The sequence below is a fragment of the Capsicum annuum genome, chromosome 9 (assembly GCF_002878395.1).
Source record: "Capsicum annuum cultivar UCD-10X-F1 chromosome 9, UCD10Xv1.1, whole genome shotgun sequence".
NCBI lineage: Eukaryota > Viridiplantae > Streptophyta > Magnoliopsida > Solanales > Solanaceae > Capsicum > Capsicum annuum.
In genome coordinates this window covers 174283101-174307564 of record NC_061119.1, presented here as the reverse complement: position 1 = coordinate 174307564, position 24464 = coordinate 174283101, and the positions used below count along the sequence as shown (strand labels likewise).

Sequence of the window (24464 nt, the reverse complement as noted above, 5' to 3'; positions counted from 1 at the left end):
CAAGCATGTTACTCAAGGATAAGGATAAAATAGCATCACCATTTAACATAAAGAAATATATCATATTCAATCACATTCATAACCTTATCCATTTATATATATACATATCACATTCTAATCAAGGGGACAAGATTTATCAACACTTCATAAGCACTCATTCATCATACATGCAATAGAGGACTCCAACCTTCCACACTTATAGATTTAAGCATTTATCATTAGGCGTAGGACTCTAACCATATTCACATATCATAAAGTAAGGGATTTTAACTACATACACATCCAATTAAGTGAGGGACTCTAACTACTCACACACATTCATTCAAGAAAGGGACTCCAACCATATTCTCTTATATTTGGCAAGGGACTCTAACCTCATGCCACATTAGATAGGGGACCCAAACCCTAAGACAATTCATTTGGCGAGGCTCTTCGACATCATGAGATCTCATCAAGCAAAGGGACTTTAACCACAAGTAATTCCATTAGGCAAGGGACTTTAACCTCAAGCCATCATGACTCTCATTAGTTGACATTGGAACTCTAACCCTTTGTCCATTCATCCACATACATTCACTTCTACACATAAGGACTTCAACCCATTTAACCAATTCAACACCATACATGACCACATGGTCTTCATGGGAGCCTTCATTTCTCAACCATTTCAATGGGCCAATGCCTTATTTCAACTCATCATACAATTCAAAATATGGTCCTCAAGACCCTTTCAATCTATTAACACTTCATTAGCAATTTTATACCATAATTTAGTCCAAAACATAATTCATGTTTATTTTCATGTAAGGGAATTTAACCCCCTCCTTATTCATCAAACCATCAAGGTCATCAATTACAGAATACATGGCTCATTTTACCTTCACAGTATCATTTATAGAGCATTCATACATATTGGGCCATTGCCCTAGTTCAACACGTCATCATCGTGTAACTAGATACCTCACTTAGACATTTTCACAAATACCATGTTTACATGACTTTACCAAGGTCAATTTCATGGTATAAATCATCAAGACTAGGATTACTCAAGACCTCCATATTATACCATAAACAACAAGCATTCACATGTGCAAACTACTATCAATAACATGTATAACCTAAGTCTAAGTAAGAGTCATCATTATTCAACATTAGGCTGCAAAACCCAATTCATTTGATTTCAAAACCACCATGTAAACTTACTAATCCAAGTGAAAAATACATGGGATTAGAGTTATTTATCAAAGGGAAAATTTATATGCCTTAAACAAGATGAATTACCAAGAATATTGATTTTACTTTGCCTTTTGAAGATCACCCTTGAAACCCTAGCCTCAATTTGTATAAAGATGAGCTTGAGAGAGTGTTTAGGGTGTTTGATCCATCAAAACGGATGTTTATGAGGCTACACACACTTGTATAGTGAGATCTCTTAGGATTTTAGACATGGGAAATGACCACAAGGCCCTTAGTGATCTGAGGTAGTTTTATACACTTCGGTATCATTATTATAGCTTATTTAGCCTTGTTTTGAGGATAATTCATATGATTTATGGGTTAATATAATATAAATAAGAATTTAAGAGTCCAAGTATGCATTTACAATGTTTAAAGTATTTTTCAAACAAGTTTGTACTTAATTGAGTCATTTAGAGTTCAACCTGGAAAACTAGTTTTACTAGCTTGAGCTAGGTGTGTGTCTAGTTGGTTTCGTGGAATTCTAATGTGTTTAATTTGTTCCAAATATTTTAAATGTGTATTATGAGTGGAATAACTTTTTTGTAATGGACAATGTTCAGTTTGATTAAGTCAAGAGTTGGAATAATAAGTGGAAGATCATTGTAAATTTGTCTTATCTTAACTTTTGTGTTGATTCATCATTGATAATATTGTGTTATTTTGATATTTAATTTGTGGTGTGTGATATTGTAGGAAGTTTTGTGATCTAAATATGGTGATATATTGATGATTTAAAGGCCGAAAATACATTGAAAATATACTACAAAAGGCATGAAAAAAAGGAAGGACTTTCAACACTTAAACAGATTTTTGAAAGCAAATTCTAGTGAGTCGACCCGATATCATCTCGTCGCATCGATGTGCCCAAAGCGTTGAGTATCGCGTCCCGATACAGCGATCCATCCACAGAATACAAATTCTGCCAACACAATTTTTCCATTGTTAATATAATTTGCATGGCACACAAATTAATAGGGAGAAAGTGGGAATCTTTAGGGAATTTTTGGGAACCTGTGCATCTTCTTAATCCCACAATGAGTAGGATTATATATATATATATATATATCACCTAGGGACACCTAAAAGGGGTTAATATTTTTGGGGTTACAATATTGGACACTTCGGACAACACCTGGGATGGTGTAAAATTGGTGGCTTCTACGTGTTAGCTTTTTTATTTTTTACTCTTTAGTTGTTAATTATCATATCATGTATTCAATTATTTGAATCATGATTATGAATATTATCGGCTAAAAACTCTCTTTGTGAGGGTTAAAGCCAAGAACATGAGTACTATTATTTTAGATTAATTTCGATTAATTTTGTTAATCATATTTGGTTGTTTGTTTATTCTTGTTTTAATTATTTTATGGATTGATCACCCACAAAATACATATATTGTCGACCTTTTGATATCGGGAGAGGGAATAGGGAGATAGAACATGGGATTAAACAAAGTTTGGATTTTTATTTTCTTATAAAATAAAGAATTAAACTTAGCGTCTAGGACAGGGATGTACTTAAATAGCTTACTTGATTCAGACGTAGGGTGATAGCTTTAATTCAGTTAATTGGATTATTACATCTCCACTCAATGATGTAGTTGTAATGTCCATAGTAGGTAAAAGATTAAAGGTTTGGAAACCATGATCTTGCAATTAACCCTACAAATCAACAACCAAGATAAGCAAATTAACGAATGAAATTCAATAACAGAGTATGATTGTTCAAAGTTCTTTAACCCTGGGCTTTTCTCCTATTGATTGTTCCAAGACTTTAATTTTCACATTATTTACTTTAGTTTTAATTTACAAAATTTTCAAACTCTTTATTTGGTTACTCTTGCACCGAATTAAATCTAAATTATGAACTAGAATTAAATCATTGCTAAATCAAGTCTCTATGGGATCGATACTTGGCTTTTTTAAGGTCACTTTACTACTTGATAAGATTACGTACACTTGCGTGTGCGCTTGGGCGCTGTCACTTAGTTAAAAGCTAAAAATAAACCGGTTCAGGGGCATGATACACCATATGAAGTGGCAGACTCAGCCACCAAATCAGTCATGGAACGCTCCACAGCCACAGGCCCAACCAATTCAGTCAACTAGCAACATGGAGGAGATGATGAAATAGATCTTAGCTAATCAGGCATAGTTTACTGCAGACTTGAAAAATTTACAAGCGGCCACAAGAAGTTTAGAGTTGCACGTGAGGAAAAACCAGCAAGCATTAAATACTAGACCACAAGGTGGGTTGCCAGCTGACACAGAAACTCAAAAGCAGGTTATGGTAATCACCTTGAGGATTGGTAAGGGACTTCTAAGAGAACCTCTCAAGGCAACAAAAGAGGTAGATGCTAATATGGTAACCCAACAGGTTTCCGAAGAAGTTGCTGAAAATTCAAGAAAGTCTGAGTACTTAAAATCAAAAGATATTAAACCAGAAGTGAAGAAGACACTACCATTATCATTTCCTCAGAGGCAAATTAAAGTGAAGTAGGATGCCTTGTTCAGAAAGTTATTTGATACATTCAGAGGACTCCATATAACTTACTTTTATTAGATGTTTTGCAGAGTATGCCTAAGTACGCAAAGTACTTGAGCGATGTAGTTGTGAATAAGGTGAAATTACAGGATGTGGGAGCAATAACACTCACTGAAGACTGTAGCACTGTGATGACATAGAAAATCCCCAAGAAATTGAGGGATCAGGGAAAGTTTGCTATCCCAATTCAAATTGGGAGCAAAGGGGTCCATGCATTGAGTGACTTAGGGGAAAGTATAAATTTGATACCTCTATCACTATTTAAAACATTGGGCTTGGGAAATCCAAAACCGACTATCGTGGTGTTACAGCTGGCAGACGGGTTATTTACACATCTGGATGAAATAATTGAAGATGCCCTCATAAAGGTTAGTAAACTCATTATACCTATTGACTTTATTATTCTTGATTTTGAGGCAGATAAATAGGTACCAATCATTTTAGAGCATTCATTTTTAGAAACTGGAGGGGCCTTAATTGATATTAGAGAAGGCACGCTCAAGATGAAGGTAGATGATGAAGAGGTGGTATTTGATATTTAAAAAGCACCCAATGTAATGTCCCAAGTTAAAGATTTGTGTGTGATTAATGATATTGAGAGGGACAAGTGTGGAGTGATTAATCAATCAAAGACCTTTTTGGATTACCTGATTGAGCAGTCTGAGATAAAGCAATTATTTCCAAACATGATGAAGGTCGATGTTAAAAGAGATGTTAAACTTAAGAGTGCAAACTCAGGAGGTCAAAAATGAATGAAAAAATGGCTCCCAAAAGAGAGTAAAAGGGTGAAGAAATATGGTTGAGTTGATATGGGTCGTGCCGCGACACTATATTAGGCACTGCTTGGGAGGCAACCCAAGTTAATTAGGTATGTTTTGTTTTTAGTTTTTTAGTTTTTATTTCACGTAGTTTTTTTTTTTGGTTGAGGCACAGGTTAATGGGAAGTCTGAGTACCATAAATTTGAGATTGAAGCATAGCAAAGAACGAGTATGGGGTTACCGCGGATCTTATTTATATGTAAAGATGCTACTATCTAGGCCTAGAGGGCTTAGAGAGTATTTCTATCTGTTACATTAAATTCACTTTGGGTCAAAGTAGATTTTTAAGTGTGGGTGGAAAATTCTCAAATTTTGACTTAATTTAAAAAAAATTGTGTAAGATATTTGAGTTGGTGTTATTTTTTATTTCGTGATGCAAGTGAGTTTGTTTGTAAAAGCATGTTGACTGATGCGAATTGCTACTTTTGAGACTCTTAGGCTCATGTTTATGACTCTTGTACTTGTTGGCTTAATTTTGAATTCATGCTATTGTTTGGTTGGGAGTCTATGATGATCCTATATGAGTCGAGCATGTGCCATATGCGTGTGAGGTATTTTGTATATTTCTTGTTGCATGTGATATCTAGAACTTGCCCGGTGTGTGTGAAGCGAAATAAAGAATGTGGATTTAGGAGATAATAGAGGCATTTCTTTGATAACCTTGTTTTTATACATTCTACTTGTCCTACATTGTGCATAATTCTAGTTAACCCCCATTGAGCCTTTAGATTTTTCTTTGAAAGCCCCATATATAGCCTAATCCTTTCTTTGGTAAACCATAATTTTATCCAAAAAGCTCATAAGTGATTTAATGAAAAATAAATTGAGTGGGGAGTTTGAGAAATTGAAGAAGAAAAAGGTGAAATTGAAGGCCCAAGGTAATAGTTATTGGTGTTGATAATTGATGTGTGGTGGATGGGTGTGATATAATTTATGCTAGAAATATTTCCATGGTTGTGAAAAAAAAATTGATTCATATGGTAATAAACAATACGTCCACCAAGCGTTTGTGAAAATGCTTAAAAGAGATGGGGCAAAAATAAAGGTGATGGATGGATGGAAAAAGTGTAATTTAGTTGTTGGAGATTGATTTTAAATGTATAATATAGTGTATTAAAGCGCTTAGAGAGGTTAGGCACTATTCCCAAATAGTTCCTACCCATTCCTTAGCCTACATTACAACCCGAAAAAATCCTAATTGATCCTAAGCTCATCATTCCGATATTAGTGGAGCATTACACTAAAGGCAAGCATATGGTTCATTGTGTGTAATTTGCAAATTCCTTGTGAGAGTGAGCTTAATTTGATTTTTATACCTATTGTGATATAAATTGCATTATTGTGAGTAATTATGAGTAACTCTCTTGTTGTGAGAGCACATATTTGATGAATATGGGTGATTTGTATGATATCCTTGATTGAATGATATGCGTGAGTTTGCCACTTGTGGAGTCAATTCTTGAGGTTAGGATGTTTCGGAGTAGAATTCTTGAGCTTTCAATTGTATAAATAACGTGCTTTGTGTAGAAACTTGCATTCCGTGTAGTCATTGTAATACTAGCTTGAGTATCTTTATTTTAATAGAAGTGTAGCGTCATCTCAGATTTTGATGCTTAGAATAAAGAGTTGTTTGAGGATGAACAAGAGTTTAAGTGAGGGGTGATGATCTGAGGTGGTTTTATACACTTCGGTATCATTACTCTAGCTTATTTAGCCTTGTTTTGAGGATAATTCGTGTTCTTTATGTGTTAATATATTATAAATAAGTATTTAAGTTTCCAAGTATGTATTTACAATGTTAAAAGTATTTTTCAAACTAGTTTGTACTTAATTGAGTCATTTAGAGTTCAATCCGGAAAACTAGTTTTACTAGCTTGAGTTAGGTGTGTGTCTAGTTGGTTTCGTTGGATTCTAATGTGTTTAATTTGTTTCAAATATTTTAAATGTGTAATTATGAGTGGAATAACTTATTTGTAATGGATAAAGTTCAATTTGATTAAGTCAAGAGTCGAAATAATAAGTAGAAGATCATTGCGAATTTACCTTATCTTAACTTTTGTTTTGATTCATCATTGAGAATATGGTGTTGCTTTGATATTTAATTTGTGGAGTGTGATATTGTAGAAGACTTTGTGATCTAAATATGGTGATATATTGATGATTTAAAGGCCAAAAATTTATTGAAAATACACTACAGAAGGCATGGGAAAAAGGAGGAACTTTCAATACTTAATCAAATTTTTGAAAGCAAATTCCAGCGAGTCGACACAATATTATCGCGTCGCATCGATGTGCCCAAAGCGTTGAGCATAGCATCGCGATACAGTGATCCATGCACAGAATACAAATTCTGCCCAAATTCTGCCGACACAGTTTACCCATTGTTAATATAATTTGTGTGGCATACAAATTAATAAGGAAAAAGTGGGAATCTTTAGGGAATCTTTTGGGAACACCTGGAAGGGGTAATATTTTTGGGGTTACAATCTTGGACACTTCAGACAACACCTGGGACGGTGTAATATTGGTGGCTGCTACGTGTTAGTTTTTTATTTTTTACTCTTTAATTAGTTGTTAATTATCATATCATGTATTTAATTATTTGAATCATAATTATGAATATTATCGGCTAAAAAAAATTTTTTCGGGGTTAAATTTAAGAACATGAGTACTATTATTTTGGATTAATTTCGATTAATTTAGCTAATCATATTTGGTTGTTTGTTTATTCTTATTTTAATTATTTTATGAATTGATCATCCGTAAAATACATATATGTCGACCTTTTGATCTTGGGAGAGGGGATAAGGAGATAGAACGTGGGAATAAATAAAGTTTGGGTTTTTATTCTTTTATAAAATGAAGAATTGAACTTAGCGACTAGGATAGGGATGTACTTAGATGTCTTACTTGATTAGACGTAGGATGATAGCTTTAATTCACTTAATTGGGTTATTACATCCCCGCTCAACGATGTAGTTGTAATGTCCATATTAGGTAAAAGATTAGAGGTTGGGAAACCATGATCATGCAATTAACCCTACAAATCAACAACCAAGATAAGCAAATTAACGAATGAAATTCAATAACATAGTATGATTGTTCGAAGTGCTTTAACCCTAGGATTTTCTCCTATTGATTGTTCCAAGACTTTAATTTTCTCATTATTTACTTTAGTTTTAATTTACAAAATTTCCAAACTCTTTATTTGGTTACTCTTGCACCGAATTAAATCTAAATTGTGAACTAGAATCAAATCGTTGCTAAATCAAGTCTCTATAGGATCGATACTTGACTTCTTGAAGGACACTTTACTACTTGATAAGATCACGTACACTTGCGTGTGCGCTTAGGCGCTGTCACTTAGTTAAAAGCTGAAAATTGAACCGGTCCAGGGTTACGATACACCATATGACTCATTTAAGTAGTCGTACCGTAGGGTACGAATGGAATGCTGACTCATAGTCTAGGCTTCCTCTAGGTCACACACACTGTTAAGGATACGACCATACACCCTTATGTCATATAAAAAGGGTACGACTCACCCTAACTCGTATGCTCCACTTGTAACACAATCAGTCTACTCCAAGCTAAGACCTCACCCCATACGACTCACCTAGGTATGACTCGTACCCTTAGGTATGACTCGTACCCTTAGGTACGATTGAGGGAAGGGTCACTCGTACCTAGGGTAGTGAGTGACCCTCACCATACTACCTAGGATACTAGAGGGGAGGAGAAGAAAGATACAACTCGTATCTAAGGGGTAAGACTCAAGCCCCTAGTCGCACGCACCCCAGTGACACCAAAAGATAAAGTTTTTCAATAGTTCTAAGTATAGGTATTTCAATTCTTCCCCACTTAGATCAATCATCCTCAAATTACGGGTAAGACACGCAATAAACACAAGACAACACATTATCACATATCAAAACCTCTTTCAAACAAGTTAGAACTAGCACACAACAAGGATATAACACATATCATGCCCATTATAAATCAATCATTCACGTCATCGTATTTGGGACTCAAACCCATTATTTATCAAGACATTTGTTCATGTAAAAGCTTAGGGACTTAAACCCTTGCTTATCAACACTTACTCATTTCACAACTTAGCGACTTCAACCTATCAACTTATCAAGGATACTTACTCAATTCAAGGATTAGGGACTCGAACCCATCATTTACCAAAGACATGAATCAACTCAAGAAACTGGGGACTTAAACCATCACAACATGGACATATATAGTTTCAAAGCATTAAGGACTTTAACCCATGGTCTAACAAGACATAAATCAAATCAACACATTGGGGACTTTAACCCATTGTCTGTCAAAGACCAAAAACCAATACAAGGGGATGAACACATACCTCCATCCTAAGTCTTCAGAATAAGAAGCAAATGTGGATACTTGGATTTCATGTCCTTTTTCACTTACCACGTAGCTTCCTCGGACTTTTGGTTCCTCCATAAAATCTTCACCGAATCCACTTCTTTCATTCGCAACCGGTGAACTTGCCGATCCAAGACCCTCACCGGGATCTCCTTATAGGATAAAAAGTCGTAAATATCAACATCCCTCAAGGGAACAACCAACGAAGGATCACCCACACATTTGTACAACATAGAGACATGGAAAACTAGGTGAATAGAGTTCATACTAGAAGGAAACTCCAACTCATAGGCAACATTGCTAACCCTCTTAAAAATCAAGTAGAGACCAACATACCGGGGACTAAGCTTCCCCCTTTTACCAAATCGCATCTCCATGGAAGACACTCTCAACAATACCCAATCACCAACACTAAACTCTATGTCCCTATGACTCACATCCACATAGGACTTTTGGTGACTTTGAGTGGTTTTCAATCTATCACGAATCACCTTCACCTTCTCTAAGGCTTGGTGGACTAAATTGGGAAAAAGCAATTTACACTCGCCAACCTCATACCACCCAATAGAAGATTGACATGTCCTACCATACAATGTCTCAAAAGGTGAACTCAATCAAAGGAAAGTGGTCATACCAACTTCTACCTTAATCAATCACATAATCCCACAACATGTCCTCTAATGTTTGGATGGTCCTTTCTGCTTGTCCATTCATTTTCAGGTGGAAAGTGGTACTAAGGCACACTCTAGTGCCCAAACACCTTTGGAATGACTTCAAAAAGTGAGATGAAAATAGAGGTCCACAATCTGAAATAATAGAGACTAGAGCATCAGGTAACTTTAAGATCTCCGCAAGAAACAAATTAGCATAATCTTCTACTGAGAAATCAGTCCTTATGGGCAAGAAGTGGGTGGACGTGGTCATTCTATCAACAACGACCCAAATAGAAACATATTAATTCTGGAATCTCAGAAGACCGATAATGAAATCTATATTAATTGCCTCCCATTTTTATTCGGGTAATGGGATCTCTTGATACATGCCCCCTGGCCTCATGTGCTCAACATTCACTTGTTGACACACCATACACTTGGACACATAATAAGCCACATCACGCTTCATATTACTTAATAAAAAGAACTCTATAAGATCATGATACATCTTGATGGAATCAAGATAAATGGCATAACGGAATCTATGAGGCTCATCCATGACCCTTTCCTTCAATCCATGGACATCGAAAAAACATAGCCTACCTTGGTATCTCAAGATACCATCACCACTAATCACAAAATTCTCAACCTTTTGTTGACCCACATTACTCTTGATCTTCATCAAGTTGGGGTCCAATGCTTGCTTTTCCTTTATATCAACAACAAGAGATGACTGAGATACCGGAAGCACAAATACACCACCATCCTTAGAGTCTGCAAGTCTAACTTTAAGACTAGCCAAACGGTGAATATTTTTCACCGATTCCTACTTATCCTCACCTATATGGTCCAAACTCCTCATGGATAATCTACTAATATAAATGGCAACCATGTTCACCTTACCATGATGGTAATGAAGACTCATATTATAGTCTTTCAATAGCTCAAGCCATCTTCTTTTTCAAAGATTTAACTCCTTTTGGGTAAACACATATTGGAGACTCCTTTTACTCTTATAGCTCCTCTTTTATAAGTTTGGTGTACTTCACACCTATAAAAAAGACTCTACTCAACACAATATTGTGGACACCCAACTAACCATGAACCTAGGCTCTGATATCAACTTGACATGACCCAAAATAGGGCCATGTCATATGGGCACCTAAAGCCCACATAAACCAGAGATTGTTTGATAACCCATCACAATCATCACATCAATCACAAGGGTCGGGTGGATCCCCACCATATAATGAGATAGCAAAAAACATACTACAAGTCATAAATAAAACAATGTCTAACCATTTCATAAATATCAATACACTAGCCGACATACCCGAGTCCACAGTCATCGATAATACCTCTATACAAACCAAAGTTTAGAAAGGTATATGTCAGTACAAGCCCTCAACAATAGCCAAACTAATCAAATTAAGACTAAGTCTAAAGATAGAAGACCAAGAATGAATGTCTTACGACATAAGGAAGTTCACCACTCCATAGTCAATGTTACTCAAGGATAAAGACAAAATAGCATCATCATTCAACATAAAGCAATAAATCATATTAAATCACATTCATAACCTTATCATATATATATATATATATATATATATATATATATATATATATATATCATATGATAATCAAGGGAATAAGATTTATCAACACTTCGAAAGAACTCATTCATCATACATGCAATGGAGGACTCCAACATTCTACACTTATAGATTCAAGTATTTCTCATTAGGCATAGGACTCAAACCATATTCACATATCATCAAGTAAGGGACTTTAACCATATACACATCTAATTAAGTGGGGGACTCTAACTACTCACACACATTCATCCAAGAAAGGGACTCTAACCACATGCTCTTATATTTGGCTACGGACTCTAACCTCATTCCACATTAGATAGGGGACCCTAACACAAAGAAAATTCATTTGGCGAGGCTCTTCGACCTCATGAGATCTTATTGTACAATGGACTTTAACCACAAGCAATTCCATTAGGCAAGGTACTTTAAACTCAAGCCATCACGACTCTCATTGGTTGACATTAGGACTCTAACCCTTTGTCCATGCATCCACATACATTCATTTTTACACATAAGAACTTAACCTATTTAGCCAATTCAACACCATACATAACCACATAGTTTTCATGGGAGCCTCCATTGCTCAACCATTTCAATAGGCCAATGCCTTAGTTCGACTCATCATACAATTAAAACTATGGTCCTTAAGACCTTTAAAAGCCATTCACACTTCATTAGCAATTTTATACCACAATTTTGTTTAACACACAATTCAAGTACATTTTCAGGTTAAGGACTTTAACCCCCTTCTTATTCATCAAACCATCAAGGTTATCAGTTATAAAATACATGGATTATTTTCCATTAACAATAAAATTTATCAAGCATTCATACAAATTAGGCTTCTCCTAGGTCACATACATTATTAAGTGTATGACCATACACCCTTAATCGTAACCAAAGGGTACGATTTACTCCTAACTCATATGCTCTACTCGTAATAAAATCAGTCTACTCTAAGCTAAGATCTCACCCCATACGACTCACCTAGGTACGACTCGTACCCATAGGTATGATTCAGGGGAGGTTCACTCGTACCTAGGATAGTGAGTGACCCTCACCATACTGCCTAGTATACTAGAAGGGAGAAGAAGCAGGATACAACTAGTATCCAAGCAGTACGACTCAAGCCCCTAGTCATACCTACCCTAGTGACACCAAAATATGAAGTTTTTCAATGGTTCTAAGTCTAGGTGTTTCATTTGTAGCCATGGATTGGTTTCTAAATTGGAACTTTAGAGTCTATATGGCTAATTATTTTGGAATGACATAATGGAATTGTCTTGCAAGCTTCACTTTATTTGCTATGATGATACCAATGATAAATGCCTAATTAAAAGACTCATTTTTTAATAGATAAAAATGTGTAAATTGTTTTAATTTGGTTTTAAAATGGGTTATGTCACTCACCGTGGATAGTGGAGGTCCCGGGTAGACCGATAGAGAAAATCACATTTATCGGTGTGGGGGTCTTGGCGACTGTGTGCATAGCTCACACATTATATATACATATATATATATATATATATATTTGGAATATTTGGAGCCTCGGTGGATTTGGCCCTTCCTCGGATTTTCCTGGTTTGTACGACTAACATGCGCTTGGACTCTTTAGTAGAGGGAGCTGAACTCATATAGCCTTTGGGTACCATCAGGACAGTTAGAGATACACAATCCAGGCTAATAATTTATAAATCTTTTGTTAAACTTTATTTCCTATCCCAACATCTTATATATATGTATATATGAACGTGTGCATATGATTTTTGAATAGTTTTAAACTAATTTTATTATGGCGTTATTTATCTCTTTCCTGAGTTACATGCTAGCGCTTACCCCACTAACCATCCCCCGACACTACATCTTTTAATGACGTAGGGTCATAAGGGACTCTTCGGTTACCTTGTGTAGAGTTAGGTAATTCTAGTTTATCGGTTGGTCTGCGTTGAAGTGGTGAGCCTCCATCTTTGAAAAGGCCAGAAATTTCACTGCTTTTATTATAATTATCAAAATCCCATCAGTTTCTTTTTATATTTTCGACTTCTTTTTTTACCACGGTCAGGGGCATGTCCTGACTAACTTGGTACTTTGGTTTATAAGTTTTTTATGGACAAAGTGTGGGAATGGTTATTGTTTTGGACTTCTTATGTCCCTTTTTTTATCTTATATATCTTGCTTATATTTTTGGTTATCTTTCGTTGTTATTCATATTGTGTTTTAGTTGGATAGGTTAAGGGGGTGATATACGGTCCTTGATGGACTTGAGATACCCATCATGACTAGACCCTGATTCGGATCATGACATGGAGGCATGATGAAACCTATTTAACAGAGAAACAAACCATTAGTACTAACCATAAAGCATTTTTCATAAAATATGTTGTTGCTTTTATTAACTACTGTAACACACTGAAGAACATAAATAAGTATGCCTTTCTATTACATAGGTTATATGATGTGGGAGTTGAGGACCCATACGTCGATGACCCATACAAAGGCAAGACAGTGTAAAATCATATGCATAGTATTCATAGGTTTCTCCAATATCATTGTTCCATATCACTTTCCAAGAGTTGGAACAAGTAATAACTGAGATATTTACAACTCATAATTAATGTAGCTTCTCGTTATCTCTAGTTTGCTTTCAGAAAATGCATCAATCAATGCTCAAATTAGTTGCAGCACTGGACAAATATATACTGTTATGCAAAGAGAAAAGCAATTGGGACAGATAAAGTAGCACACATCCAAATATATGTAACAAACAAATGTATGGTCAACTCATACAAGTCATAAAGTTGTTAGACAATTGTATATATGACCAAAATTACTCCATAGTAATCCCACCAATAATCCAGTAAGAAACCCATTAAACAAACCTACCACCTTACAATTGGCTTTGTTCATTCTACTACAAGTCTACAACCCCTTGTATCGATATAAGAATGTCAACGGCTACTGCAACAACAATGCCCACTACTACTTCAAGATAATTATGTAACCAGTTTAATTAAATTAGTTCTAATCAAGATTGGATGTCAATGTTGCTCATGCTAGTTGCTTGACGATCACACATTGTAAAATATATAAATAAATATAAAGAGGTATAATGATATCTTTAGTAGAGATGTCATAAACATAAATAATATATTGATAACCACTTTAAACCTCTCAAGGATCTTGAGCAATTTCAATTTGATATCATCACTAACATTTTGACTTGGAGATTATTTTTTTTTCTTGGAACAAGTATTTCTTAAAGTTATGGCAAAGACAGTATAAGTAAATCTATATGTTGAGAATTCTTTTTTCCTTTTACTAAAATGTTGAATCATGGACCTCACTCGTTTGGTATTAAACTTATTCATAGCTGTCATTTGTCATGAATGAATATCATAAACTATAGGCTACAAAGAATTTTACAAGGAAAGGATAGATAAATTGAGAGAAAATACAGGATAAGTAAACTGAATTGCCAACGAAAATACAGTATAAAAATTTAACTAAAACAGTATAAACTTGAAAAAACAAACATAATTAACTTACCAAAGTTTCATCTCTTAACCATATACAATCCTGCATGTCATCAATGCTAGATTCTTTTTCAAGTTCGGCCAAATCTAAAGAAATTAAAAAAAATAAGTCAAGACTCAAGCAGCAAAAATATTAAATAAATAATTCACCAAATGCAAAGTTCTTTTCTTACCTTTTTCAAGTTTCTCGAAAGAATTTAAATTCTCTTTGATATCTATAGGCCATGATTCACTGCGAAGCCAATCTTGTATATACACTAGAGCTTATATCAATTTAGGAGTTAATGAACTCTTAAATGAATCAAGAATACGTCCCCCGGTACTAAAAGCATATTCTGATGCTACACTTGAAACGTGAAAACTAAAATATCTCGAGTCATCTCAGAAAGAAAGGAAAATCTAGCCGAGCTATATTTCCACCAAAGCAATAAACTAAAATCAGGATTTTCAACTATAATATCTTCTGCAAGATATTTATCCAATTTCGACTTAGAATTTACGGCTTTACTTTCAGATGTGTTTCTATCTTTCACAACCATAGAGCTTAAAGTAGAAGCATTCACTTTTATTGAAGATAGTTTACCATCTTTGTCTTTTGATGCAAACATTGAATACTCATCAAATAATAATTTTGTATACTCTCGTACATCTTTTTCTATAGTTGGTGCTTTGTCCTTAACATCTTCTAAGTTCAAAATAAAGAGTGGCAAATTTGTGACGAGGATACAAAACACAAGGTATGAAAAAAATCTTATTCATTTTTGTTGCATCACCCCAATGTTTCTCAAATTTCTCCTTCATCTTTGTTGTCATTTGAGCCAATACACTATCATCACTTGATATTAATTTTATCAAGTAAACATCAACTTGACAAATTTAAAAAAAATAAATATTTGATGTAACATATAATGATCCAGATATCTTCAAAGTAAGTTTAAAAAATAATTCAAGAAATTTAATAATTCTTTTCACACTATTTCAATCACTACTCAAAAGTATACCTGCAGGTTATTCATCCACAATATCATCATTACACACCCAAATATGACTAAACTCAAGATGATATATTAAATCAATAGCACGATCACCATAATTTAAAATTGCACCCTCATATTCAACAGTCCTATTCAACATCAAATAGGTGAAAATTCACCTTATAGGAACATCGAAGCATAAATATTTCTTAAAAAGATTTTCATCTTTACAACATTCTTGAAAGTTCTTCCATCTAACAGGATATTTCCTATATCCCACTGTTTGGTTAACTCATTTAATAGGCACAGTTTCTTTTTTTATACCATCCTGAACGACAAAATTTATCATATGCATCATACACCAAATATTAAGGTGATTACCACCCATAAGATTGATTCCTCACTTAGTTAATTACTTAGACAACTTAATCACACACACTATGTGAATTAGCATTATCAACTGTAACAGTGAAAACTCGATGCAATCCCTACTCATGCAAATATTTAATAATATTCTTTGTTATATCTTCACCTCTATGGCTAAAAATTGGACAAAGATTGATATTGTTTTATGCAAAGTTCAATCTTTATCAATTCAATGAGTAGTAATACACATATAATTGATTCTTTGCACAATCTTTAGCAATGCAATAAGCAGTAATACACATATAATTAATTCTTTGCACGGAAGTCCGAGTATCAATCAATATACACACTCTTTGTTGTGTTTTCTTAAAAATGCTCCCCATTTATTTTTCTCTTCATCAAAGAGATCAAAACCATCACGAGTAACAGTGAAATCACTTATTTGGGTAAAAAAAATGTGTCTTTGAGCACTTATTTGAATTTTTAAGTGCTCAAAAATGTCTTAGAACACTTATTTGAAATCACTTAACAATGAAATAAGTGATCAAACCAAATAAAATCTATTTATATATAATAGAGGAGACAAATAACTCCTAGGAAGACAAATGTAAGCACAAGAAAATTTCTTAAATATTTGAATTTAAATTCGAAAAGATTTGGAGAAAAACAAAAGAAAAAGATATAGATAGATAAAAAGTTGAAACCGTGATTAAATATCCAATCCACTAGAAATGCATGATTTTCAAAAAAAAAATGAACAATAAAATAAAAATTGGTCAATCCATAATAATGATAATAATGATGATGATGATGATGATGATGATGATGATGATGATGATGATGATGATGATGATGAAAAATAAAATAAAAACTGCAATCCACAATAATAATAATAATAATAATAATAATAATAATAATAATAATAATGGTGGTGGTGGTTATAATATTGTAGGTAATCATAGTTAAAATAAAATATTAGTTTAATGTTAGAACTGAATTAAGTTATGTACAAATTAAAATAATTTAATGATGTTATGAAAAAAGATTAAAAAATATATAACTAATTATTTTTAATTCTATCCTGCATCACGTGGAAATAAATACTACTTATACTTATAAAATAAAGAACAAGTCAATTGAATTACATATTAATTATTACTCCCTCGGTTTCAAAAATTGACCTACTTTGACTTGGCATAAAGTTTAAGAAAATAAAGAAGACTTTTGAATTTTGTGGTCTTAAATTAAAGTTGTGTCAAATGTACCAAAATGTCCTTTAATCTTGTGGTCCTAAACATGTCATGTGAAAAGTTGAAATTAAAGTATTGTAAAAAAAAAGGGATCATAAAGGAAAATAGATACTTTTTTAAGCAAGAGTAATTTTTTAATGTGGACCACCCATCGTGCCAGTTTAAAAATAAAGAACAAGTCAATTAACCAACTAACTTCATATTAACTATAGGATCATCCTTAAATGACTCCACAACAATCTCTCTACCATTGTTCCTTAAACTTTTTCCTCCTTATAGTTGAATATATCATTTGTATTCAAATTGTGATACACATCAGGAGAAGAAAGAAGAAAAAAAAACAAAAAAATAAAGAAAAAAGCAAAATGGCAAAGGCTATTTTGGTCCTTTCTGCAGTTTGCAGCATATTGACCTTTGCCAACTTTGCTCAATGCCATGAATTCTTCAATGTCGAAGGCAGTGTCTATTGTGACACTTGCTGTGTTCAATTTAAGACCAGACTCAGCGAGCCCATTGAAGGTATTAGGTCAAACCTCGTTATAACGTCCTTTTTTAGTAGTTTTAAATTATTATAGGGAAATAATATAACATAATATGATTGTCAGTTCTCAAAAAAAAATTTGATCACTTTAATGAAATATTGTTGGAGGAGAACGAAGATTGTCGTTATAGAGATGTTTGAATGTAGATTAGGACAAAAATTGTCATATCTGTTTGAGCTATGTTAAATTGACATGTAAGACTGTCTTATATGAAGGCGGCAAAATGCTCATATATTCTAGAATTTAAGTTTTGTGGAACGTGTGTACAAAATATTACTCTATCAGTAAATTTAACTTGCTATTGTAAGTTACTTAATTTTTTTTTAAATTTTTATGTAAATAATTGGATAACCTGCAATAACAGGTCAAGTTAACTGATAGTGTAAAATATTGACACTCATTTTTCCTACTAGACCCACCAAACAGTGTATGCATGCTTAGCAACAATTTATCACGCTTATACTAGGGTCTCGGTTATAGACTACCATCAAATCTCGAAGGCTTTAACATACATAAAAATTTTAGAAAAATAAAAAGTACTATTTCCTTTGTTTTAAAAAGAATGATCTATTTTTCTTTTTAATCCGTTTCAAAAAGAATGATTCCTTTTCTTTTTTGGCAATACTTTAATTTCAACTTTTTACGTGGCATATTTAGGGCCACAAGATTAAAGGACATTTTAGTACATTTGATTCAACTTTAATTTAAGGTTACAAATTCAAAAATCTTTTTTATTTTCTTAAACTTTGTGTCAAGTCAAAGTAGATATTTTTTTTAAACGGAGGTAGTAACTCATTTCTTTCTTTTTACATGTTAAGTGGGTGTTTGGGTAAGCTTTTAATTTGATCAAAATAACTTATAAGTTATTTTTTTGCTTATAAATGTGTTTGGCAATTTTTATAATTTCAAATTTGACTTGTTTTAAGCCAAAAACAAGAAGCAATCATTCTCATTTTTTTTTGGGAGCTTATAAGCTATTAAAGTTGACCAATTAAATTACATTTATGTTCGTTATAATTATTTCTTATTCCAAGTTTACTCTTGTAGCCCTAATTCTCCTTCACTACTACACAGCACACTTCACACCACATGTTCATAAGCACGAAGAATTTAACGTAAAGAATAATTATACGAAATCTTAATGTTCATAACACAACACACTTCACCTTAATGATACGAAATCTTAACGTAACTGTGAAGAAAAACAAATAATCTTTTAATATATAACTATATTTTTTAAACACAAACATTCAAAACACAAACATTCAACACTTGAACTCTTTAAAAAAATGAGTTTTTAGCGCACAAATTAATAGTCATTCATGAAAAAAAAAAAATTACCAGCTATAAGGATATTTCAGACATTTTAACCAAAAAAAAGTAATTAAAAATATTATTTACCAAACACATCAATAAATTTTTTTCAGTTTCAGCACTTTTATCACTTATTTTTAAAATAAGTTTATTACTTCCTAAAGCACTTTTAACAAACTTTTTAAAAGCCACTGTTTTTCACTTTTTAAAAGCCACTGTTTTTCAGTATCCAACCGGGCTCTAAGTTCATTGATTTACAGAGCTAAATATAACGGATGAGGCTCCTCTCCAGTGAGCCTTTTGTCCAGTGCCCTCTAATCTGATTACACGTGTACACTTTTAAATTTAATGATCAGTGATTATTTAATTGAAGATGCCCACTAAACCATGGTTAGGCCTCATTAGTTTTCGATTTGCTCCGTATCTTATTGCCACTAATGTATTTGCTCCGTCTCAAATTATTTGCCTCAAATTTTTTAATTTGATTTCTTATTTAATTTATTTTTATTCATTAATCAAGAAGAGATAAAAAAAAAACTTCTTTCCATGTTTTATCCTTTGCGTTATTTTATTTCTTTTAAATTAAAATGTAAAATAATTTGAGACGGAGGAAATACATTTGTGGCAATAAAGTACGGAGCAAATAGAAAACTAATGAGGTTTATTATAGTGCTCCTATTAAATAATGTTTACATTTTAATTTAAAAGAAAAAAAATAATGCAAGGAATAAAAGATGAAAAAAAATTATCTCTTCTTGATTAATAAAAAAAATAAATTAAATGAGAAATCAAATTAAAAGATTTAAAATAAATAATTTGAGACGGAGGGAATACATTAGTGGCAATAAGGTACGAAGCAATAGAAAACTAATGGGGCCTAACCATGGTTTAGTGGGCATCTTCAATTAAATGATCACTGAATTAAATTTAAAAGTGAACACATGTAATCAGATTAGAGGGGCACTGGACAAACTGGACACAAGGCCCACTGGTGAGGAGCCTCGCCCAAATATAACATTGAAAAATAGGTTACTAAATTAGAAAATTATTGTCATGGAGAAGTTTCACTGACGTTGTATTTGGTACAGGTGCAGTGGCTCGGTTGGCATGCAGAGACATTGTGACAGAAAAGGTGAAATAAGTTACAGAAGCGGTGACAGACAAGAATGGCAAATACACAATGAAAGTGGTAGGTGACCATGAGAATGAACTCTGTGATGTTGCAGTTGTCCACAGCCCAAGAGAGGATTGCAACGAACCTGGACTAAGTTTTGACAGCGCAAGAGTTGTCTGCAGCAAAAATGTTGGCATTCCCAATCCAACACGTTATGCGAATCCACTTTTCGTCATGCAGAAGGCAGCTCTACCTGGCTGCAAGGATGTTCTTGATGAGTTGGGTTTGTTCCCACTTGAATTTTAAACTAAATTATTATTATAAAGTTTTAGAGAAAACAATCTTTTTGTTGATTTGGTGAATCAAGGAGGAACATAAAAAAGACTAAGAGTTGACTTCTCCTGTATGTGTACTCACCATGAACAAGAAAGTTCATTGAATTTTATTGAAGAAGAAGTTCTAATGTGTAGCTTCAAGTTGATGCGTCTTACAAACTTTCGGTTTGCTCTTTATTTTTGGAAGTTGTGATGCTCCATCTGTTAAATACCTCTTTGTTATCTTTCGTTTTGTTTTGGTAACAAATTTCCTCAAGTTAATATTTTCCACCTAGATAATAGTACTGATTGATCATATATTTTTATAATTCAAAGTATCCTCTTCTATTTGATCCCCTTGAGTTCCTTTGTCAGAAAGACAATCATTTGCTCATATATTTCTCAATCTTACAAACCAAATATTATTCAATAGTCTAATGTTTGAATATATAATCTTTCCACATGATATGGATAAATCTCTTTACGGCGAACATGAATCTTTTTCCAAAATTCAAGTTATGGGTCAAGTTTCAGATTTTGAAAAAGTTAATGTCACAAATTTGAAAATGAAATCCAACCTTTTAGGTGAATTTGAGATTTGAAATCAAAATTTCAAATTGAAGTTTTGTTCAAACACTAATTTCAAATTAAAAATTCAAATTTGAATATTCACAACTCCATTATTTTATATTTATACATCACCAATTTCAAATCAAAACCTTAAATTTGAATATTCACCACTCCATTGTTTTGTATTTAAATAATATGTAGTTAAAAAAGTCAAAATTTTAAAATGAAAATGATAAATTACTTCACAAATAAATGACCTCACAATATTATGTCCCTTTAAATGGAATTCTATATTGTTAATTGTGGTTTAAATATTTTTTTCTCTCAACCAAATAAAATTATGTATAAAACAAAACAAAGATCAATTAACTTCCAAACCTCACATTAACTGTTGGGTCATCCTTCAACTATTCCACAACAATCTCTCTACCATTGTTTCTTCAACTTTTTTCTCCTTTAAAAAGTTGAATATATCATTTGTATTCTAATTGTGACACACATCAAGATCGTGCAGAAGAAGAAAAAAACGCAAAGAAAAATAGCAAAGGCTATTTTGGTCCTTTCCGCTCTCTGCAGCATATTGGCCGTTGCTCAATGCCATGAAGTCTTCAAAGTCGAACGCAATGTATATTGTGACACTTGTCGTATTCAATTTCAGATCAAAATCAGCGACTACATTAAAGGTATAAAATCAAACCTCGTTATAACGTCTTTGTATTTTGATAATTTTTAATTGTTATAGTGAGATATTGTTACATAAAAAATATATCATAATATGATATGATAGTTTCAAAAAGAAAAAAAAAAAAACTTTATCGCTATAATAAAATATTATTGCAGAAATTATTGCTATAAAAGATCAGACGGTAGATTAGTATGAAAATTGTCATACACGTTTGGCCTATGTTGAATTAACATGTAGGACTATGTCTCGCGAAGAAAACAAAATGTGTATATACTATGGAATAGAAGGGACCTAGATGTAAAAAAGAAAGCAAACTGGAAGGGATCTAGAAAATTAGTATGGGTCGTCACCTCATGGTTTAGACGACACTCGCTATGCCTCACTAGATTCACCAAGCATAGCAGAGATTATTCAGAATGCTATCCACTTTTAAAATTCAATTTACTTCATACTTATTTAAAAAAAAATTATCTTTTTTTTAAGATTAGGATTTGAAAAAGCAAAAAAGTGGGGCAGGTGTTGCACCCAAGCGCACATTCAAGTGTACGTAGTCAAATAAGTAATAAAGTGACTCTTACGAGTCGATAATCCATCCCACAAGGACTTGATTTTTAGCAAACTATCCAATTTAAGCGTTACTATTGACGTTTAAACAAATGCAAGTTGTAACCAACAAGAGTTTTGCGTTTTCATTTTATAACCTAAATAATCAAAATAACAATGATGTGAAACTTGGATTGTTGACAATATAAAGAGAATTCTAAGATTGAGGCATTTACATCACATTCATACATGACTACGGTTTATAGCCGATGTTAGCGTTTATCGTGATTATTGATTTTACAAGATTGATAATATAACTTGGGGATGGTCACCCTCTAAGTCATCTACCTAAATTAGTCTCACAACTACATCGTTGAGTAGGGATGTGAGTCTCTAATTTAGATGCACTTAGTTATCTTTTCGTTTTCATTAACCAAGTGGGGTATTTAGGTATATCTCTATCCTAACCGCATAACATCCTTTAATAATAAGTATTAAACCAATTAAAAACATGATCTATACTCTCTATGTTCTTCATTTCGTCCCTCCACTCCTATGATCAATTCGTTTTGGAACTAAGATTTAACCTAAAGTTCATGATGCTTTAGAATAGTAAAACAAGAATGCAAAAAATAATCAAGTACTTGATACACACATTAACCAACTAAAAAATCATGCAAGAATAATCAAGTACTTGATAAATACATTAACCAACTAAAAAACCATAATCACGCAATCATGTTGTAGCCTCAAGCCTATAAAGAGGGTGTTTAGCCACTCATAGTCATACAAAGAATCACCATAACTGAATTCATAAGTAAAAGCTGCAAGAAAGCTAAAGTTAAAGAATAAAAAACCCTAGTTTGGATCCCTTGATACTTTATCCTCTCTCCAATTGTGTGTTGATCTAGAGATTATGTGTAAGGGTGCTAAGTAATTCTTATATAGTATTTTAGGTCATACGTAGATTGCCCCATATAAGACATATGCATTTACAGTTTTACCCCCACTTATATAACGTAAGAACCAACTTTTAGACGTCCTTGGGGGAGGGGGAACTACATCTCTTGGCCATTACAGGGCCAAGGGGTTGTGACGCAAGCCTATAGCACACCCCAAATAGTGTCCCCTCGCCATATGCGATGCAGCGCAAAGCCAAGCCCTCTAGGTAAGGTTTCGGTCAATCTTTGCTCCTTTCTTCTCATGGACTTGTTCATTATTTCTCCACTTTTTATGGCTTGTTTTTAGGCTTCATTTAGCTTTTATAGCACCTCTAATGGTCTCCTACAATACCGTATAAGAATCATTAGTCCATATTTTTTTCTCAAATTCATCATAATTTATTACTTTAACACTATATTATTTGTATATGGAGTATAAAAATAATTAAACAGGGAGGAGAAAAGTTCTTAAGGATTCAAACTTGATCATCATACATCATTGTCATCAATCGCCTTTCACTCGATTTATAATCACCTGTGTTGGTTGCTCAAAGATTATTCTAGTCTATAACTAACTATGTCGATGATATATGCAAAACTATTAACTAACTGAATCATTTTTGTTTTAGACTCTATTATCGAGCTTTTACGAACTTCGGCGGTAATAAAGTACAAATCTCTTACATTGTCAATGATAATTATATACCCTTGTCTATTTAACAGAAGCACAAAAAGATATTATTAAAGCAAGAAAAATAAATAAAAATAACAAACTTCATTTAAAAATGGGTTAAGATTTCAAGTCTACTAATAAACAAAGATGAATTTGCAAAATAGAAACAAAAAGAACACAATCAAAATAAATTTATATATATAGTTACAAGTGGAGATAGATGATAGACCATAGTTGAAAATTTGATGTCTCAGATCCAGCACTTAACATTGATAGACTGCTCGTCGGTCACTCATTTTTAAGCCAATTAAAAATGAGCATCCTCCATTATCCTAGACAAAAAAGTAAATAATTAGAGGATTTTATTACTTAAATAAAAAATTACTAAATT

At 33.1% G+C, this 24464-nt stretch overlaps 1 protein-coding gene and 1 pseudogene across 1 annotated transcript in view; both read left to right on the top strand.

The window, feature by feature from the left end:
* Window positions 1–17671: 17671 nt before the first annotated feature.
* Window positions 17672–20823, top strand: LOC107841951 (annotated as a pseudogene).
* Window positions 20824–21128: 305 nt separating this feature from the next.
* LOC124887140 (anther-specific protein LAT52-like) overlaps window positions 21129–24464 on the top strand; it is a 65938-nt gene continuing 62602 nt past the window's right edge. Inside the window, exons 1-2 of the mRNA XM_047396334.1 lie at window positions 21129–21206; window positions 21737–21914. Of these exons, the coding sequence (XP_047252290.1) occupies window positions 21129–21206; window positions 21737–21914 (256 nt within the window). The remainder of the gene's footprint in view (window positions 21207–21736; window positions 21915–24464) is intronic.